This window comes from Frankliniella occidentalis, unplaced genomic scaffold (genome assembly GCF_000697945.3).
Source record: "Frankliniella occidentalis isolate FOCC.00 unplaced genomic scaffold, Focc_3.1 Scaffold31, whole genome shotgun sequence".
Classification (NCBI taxonomy): Eukaryota; Metazoa; Arthropoda; class Insecta; order Thysanoptera; family Thripidae; genus Frankliniella; species Frankliniella occidentalis.
The window spans coordinates 606,057-611,528 of record NW_026267161.1 but is presented as its reverse complement, the minus strand read 5'-3'; the positions used below and the strand labels follow the sequence as shown (position 1 = coordinate 611,528).

Below are 5,472 nucleotides of genomic sequence, written 5' to 3'. Positions count from 1 at the left end.
TGCTCCCCCTCGCCCCCGGCAGCGCGGCAGCGCCACAGGCTGGGATTAGGATGGGTGGGCTCCCTTTGACCCGGCCATCTCAGCCAAGCATCGGTTGGCTGGGTGTCCCTCTCTCTGGTTCAACTGATTGAATTCTTGCCGTCTTGGACGCTGCTGCTGCTGAGGCTGCCGCCGCCCGCCCGGCCGGAGAGCGTCCCGAGGCCGAAGAGAAGGCCGAGGCTCGAGCAGAGCCGAGCCGAGCGCGCGGCCCGAGGGCCGAGGGACCCCGGACCGGGGATTTCTGCAAAGTCCTTTGGCATGTCGGGCACGTATTCACTTGGCCACTGCTTCCAGGGGGGGACCACTTAAGTCATGTTTTACATTCATGAGGTTTAGTAAAGCGCATGTCCATCCATCCATCCGTCCATCCATCTATTTATCTATCTGTTCATATATCCATCTACCTGTTATTTTGATGGAATTTGAGATGGAGTGCTCACCAGTGACCGACGGGTGACCGGTTTACGCAGGGTTGGGTGGTGTCTCAGGTATAAGGCAGAGAATGAAACAGCTAGAAGGAATTTGAGCAGGACGGATGAGCGAGCAAAGAGAGGGAGAGAGAGGGAGAGAGCGCCAGAGAGAGAGGGGGGGAGGGGGGGGGGAGGGAGTGAGGGAGAGAGCGGAATAGAGGAACTCGGCCGCAAAGAACGCCCCCTTCTCTTCCGAGCGCGCTTTTGCACACCGGATGAGCCGTGCTCCCCAATCAAGGCCGATCGGTGGCCCCATTCACATCGTATATGGCGCGGCATCCTTTTTTCCTCTTCTCCCTCCGTCCTTTTTGTTCCTTTTGATACTTTTCCTCCCGATTTCTCTCTTCTCTCTCAAGCCCGCTGCTCTACTTCCGGCCGTTCGCATAGTGCCGTTTGTTTCTTTCGCCGGGCAATATTGGACGCAATAATAACGTTATCGGTGGGGAAGAAGAGGAAGAAAAAAGGTCATCATTGTGGCACCTCACGGGTCATTTGTGCCCCCGCCCCCTCCCTTTCCCCTTTTCCCCGTATCCGCCACAGTTGTGCCTGCAGCGGCTGCGCAGAGATTCGCCAAGCGCCATAAAATGACAGGAATGCTCGGCTGCGACTTGGAAGCGTTTTCCGCGCGCTGACAGCCGGCAATAGTCCCCCCCACAATCCCCACCTTGGGGGGGTCGCGGAGGTGGAGAGCAGTTGGGGGTGTGGAAGGGAGGGGGGGGGGGAGCGGCAGGAACTTGTGACCGACTTTATGGCCCGGAAAGAGCAGGTGGCGCGGCAGAGGACGCCGAAATAACGCGCCCCACACTTAGCAGAGGGAACACTTTGAAAAGTGCTCGGCCCGGCGGGGTGTAAGCGTCGTCATGCCATGCCGCGCCCGCTTAGAAGTATGTAATGCAGTGACGCGCGCTTCTTTTCCAACTTTTTCGCGTCTGCCTTATTTTATTTTTTCTGGAAAGAAAAACTTTGGCGTGGGTCCTATTTACACACGTTAAGTCACCCACGTTAGGTGGTTGTTCTCATGGCGTTTACTTTCGCCGCACCTATAAATGTAAAAATAGTTGTAGGAAAACAAGCAGTTTTGCGATGAAAAACAGCAAAAGTTTTCTTGACTTAAAACATTAAATTTGTTGTAATGCAACAAAAAAGAAATGAGTCACGAAGCCGCCAGGATGATGTTGGGAAAACAACGTTTCGGTTGTTCCTGAGCAGCCTCATTTTAATTGAAAAGACTGTTTTGTTGGTTTTGTTGTACCGCAGCACGAGTTGCTATGAAAATTAACAGCCAACTTACTGCTAATTTTCATCATTTTTAAACAGTGATACGGCTGTGTCTCACCCCAAAAAATGTGTTCTCAATTTATGTATTGCTCCAAAAACTTTGAGCCCCATTTATTGTTTTAAGGAGCAAATAGGACTTAAAACAAAACAAAAAATGGGGCTTAAAATTTTAAGAGCAATACTTGAATTATGAGAAGACATTTTTGTGTGTGCCGTTTGAGACGGACGGGCCTCGGTGGTGACCCGCCGTTGACTTGAGTGGACTTGAGTGACTTAGCCGTTGTTGTTGTTGTTGTTGTTCCGCAGTGGTGACGCAGGCGTACTCGGTGGAGGCCAGCTCGGAGGAGGCCCCGCGGGGCTGCACCGCCGTGCTCCGCTGCTCGCCGCCGTCCTTCGTGCGCGACCTGGTGCGGGTCGTGAGCTGGACCCAGGAGCCGTCCTACCACATCTACCCGTCGCAAGTGGGCGGTGAGTGAGTCCGCGCGCCGTGTGTGCAAGCGCGGTACTACACGGCATTTCCATCCCCCTTTGTTGACACCTTTTGTCCCCCGCCAGAGTGCAGTCCGCAGGGGGGGAGCGGGGCTTCGCTTCATGGAGGGTGCACGGGGCCCACGCAGTGTCGTGTCGAGAGTCCCTGTGCTACCTCCCCCCCCCCCCCCCAGCCCAGACTCTGGCACGACAATCCAGACTCCCCCGAGTTCATTATGACTATAGAGTGGATCAGTGATGCACCTGTGGCCCCCGAACATGAAACCCCCAGAGGTGAACACTGCACCGCGCCGCGAGGTGCGAACGAAGTAAAACAATTAATCAAACGGTTTAAAAATAAGGGGACTTATTGGGGAAGCACAACATATTTTTAACAGTGCACACACACAAAAATCTTATGATCCTCTTTATTCATAGCTTGAGCATGTTTACAGAATTCAGTTATAGCTATGGATAAAAAACGTTCATAAGATTTTATTGTGCAGAATCGTTTTGAACATAAACGTATTTCGTCTGCTCTGACTAAATTCTTAACATTATTTCAATTTATTAGGACTGTTTCAAAAATGTGTTTTCGCAGTGCTTAAACGGCCACGGGAGGGGAGGCCATAGCCCGGTGATCGGCCGATCGGCCGCGATTGAGATGGCCAGGCGAGGGAGGAGGGAATATCCATCTAAAATTAGACGCGCGTTTCCAAGCGGCGCCATCTCCTCAGCGCCCCACTACGCCCCGCCACGGCACGGCGTTCAACCGATAATAATAACGGGCAGGGCAGCGGCATGAACGTGATTGTGCGGGAGAGAGAGAGAGGGGGGGGGGATATGGTTGGATGTGCGTTCGTGTTGTGAACCAGAACACAGTCGCATTAAGCACAAGCCCAGCACAATAAAGCGACCTTTCTCACCTCTCTCTCTCTCTCTCTCTCTCTCTCTCTCTCTCTCTCTCTCCTTACCTCCCGTTCTATACACTTTTTGATTCGGTAATGTATGAGCTAGGAAACGGGAGAGAGAGAGAGAGAAAGACAGACAGACAGACACCACAGACAGACACACAGACAGACAGACCGGTAGCGGGCTTGGAGTGCGCGCAGGTGGTGCTGGGTGCCTGTCCGGCTGCGTGCCACCTGCACACGTCCGACCTGTTGTTGCTGGGGATAGGTTCGCTCGCCCGCTGCGGCGCGGCCGGGTGGCGCGGAGCTTCACTTCGATGCGGCGCCGGGTCGGGTCCGGTGAGATACGGCCGTAAGCCGCTCGGAATATAAGTCTTGAATAAATCATATGCGGCCGGAACATTATCGCCGGCGATTTGCAGCGCGCGGCGGGCGGGGCGAGTGTGCCGGGATCTGAAAGAATAATAACGGGAGAAAGAGAGTATCGCCGAGTGGGCCGGGGATGGACCCGGGCGTCGAGGCGGTCCTCTACGATAATCACCCCGGCCGGTCAGTTATTCCTCACTTCGTCGTCGTTTTTACAATTACCAAATCATTTACCTTCACACAAACAAAACAAATTTTTCAATCACGAAGAATTCGGCCGCTGTGCGAGCATTAGTTATTCTGACTTGCTTATGATGACCAACGCAGTCTCTTTTTACGCTTGCAGGCACCATCACCACCATGACCCTGATAAACACTGGGACTATATTAAGTCACTGCCATCGAGGTCCACCCCCTTCCCTTTCCCACCCTTGGCCCCGGAAAGGGGAACTGGGGGCGGGGTCGTCAACCCCTTCTTCCTCCCCTTACGTCCATCCATACCCTCCCCCTTGGGCCTCTCCTTCGCATTGGGGAAGGAGGGATGCAACCCGCAACCGGATAAAAATAGGGGGTGGTCGGGCGCCAAAGAGCTGCGGGGGTGGAGACATCGAAGACGCAGTTGAGGCGCAAATGGTGGCGGTGGCCGATGGTCCGAGGCGCGGGTTGGCGGGTGTGGCAGAATAGTGGGAGGAAGACAGGGGAGGGGGAGGGTGTAGCTGCAGAGCCTTCACGACACGACCGCAAACTCGCCCACTGATTGCGAATTAATGAACCAATTAAAATGCACTTGGCTCTGGGTGGCGTGTGGTGTGGAGGTGAGGCGTGCGGGCGGGGTGGTTGTGCGTAAGAGTCGCTAGAGCGCAGCGGTTCGGGACTCGGACTACTCGCTCACTCTCTCTCTCTCTCTCTCTCTCTCTCTCTCTCTCTCTCTCTCTCAAAAAAAAAAAAAACACACACACACAACACACTTATGTTGTTGACGGACCAGCAGCGCTTTCTACTCCCGGCATTTCCCGCGGGACGCGCAGAATTTGGCAGCGGTATGACACTAAGGGCAGGACAACCATTCGCGGAATTCCGGCCGGCATGCCGTGGCTTCGCGAAAGCGTCCTCTTCGGTCCTCTTCCTCGTCTCGCCCCGTCATATTGCAGCAGCAGTGACGTGCCACGACACGCGTCGCTGCGCAAGTGCGCGCCCGCCGAGTCGCATCAAATGGTAAAAGAAATACCGCTCCCAGAAGTGAAGTGAGTCATACCTCCTCCTTCGTGCGTCCCGGGCGGAGCGCCTGTGGCCAGCGGGATAGGCCACCTGGCGAACGCGCGCGAGTGGCGGGCTAGTCGACCTTCCTTGACCAAGAGGCCAAACCGGCGGCCACAGCAGCAAGTCGCATAAAATCGACACCTGAGAAGAACAACCGCTTACCTCCGCGGACTGGAAACAAACCTGCTTACCTCTGCAACCCTCAAACAAAACCGCTCACCCCTGGGACACGCAAACAAAGCCGCTTAAATGACTTTTTTTACACATTTTGAGATACGAGTAAAAATTGTCTTTCGAATGGTACCCATGTTTCAGAATGTGTAAAAAAAAAGTCATTTAAACGGCTTTGTTTGCGTGTCTCAGAGGTGAGCGGTTTTGTTTGAGGGTTGCAGAGGTAGGCGGTTTTGTTTCTAGTCCGCGGAGGTAAGCGGTTGTTCTTCTCAGGTGTCGAAATGCGATATCTCTACGACAATATTTGTTGGCTGAGCTAAATTGAAATTTGAATTGAACTTTAACTTTAAATGCTCAGCCCTGTGAGATAGCGCCACGGGAGGCAGACGGGAAGCTGGCGTGAGGCGCCAGACGTGAGGCGTGAGACGTGAGAAGTGAACAGGCTTGCCAACCAAAATCGCGAAAACATACCAATGACAAAGGACATAACTAAGTTGTAATACAAAGAA

General features: G+C 53.8%; 1 protein-coding gene across 1 annotated transcript in view; it reads left to right on the top strand.

Moving 5' to 3' along the window:
* LOC113215035 (cell adhesion molecule Dscam2) overlaps positions 1–5,472 on the top strand; it is a 110,319-nt gene that overhangs the window by 96,944 nt on the left and 7,903 nt on the right. Inside the window, exon 3 of the mRNA XM_052265816.1 lies at positions 2,094–2,255. Within this exon, the coding sequence (XP_052121776.1) occupies positions 2,094–2,255 (162 nt within the window). The remainder of the gene's footprint in view (positions 1–2,093; positions 2,256–5,472) is intronic.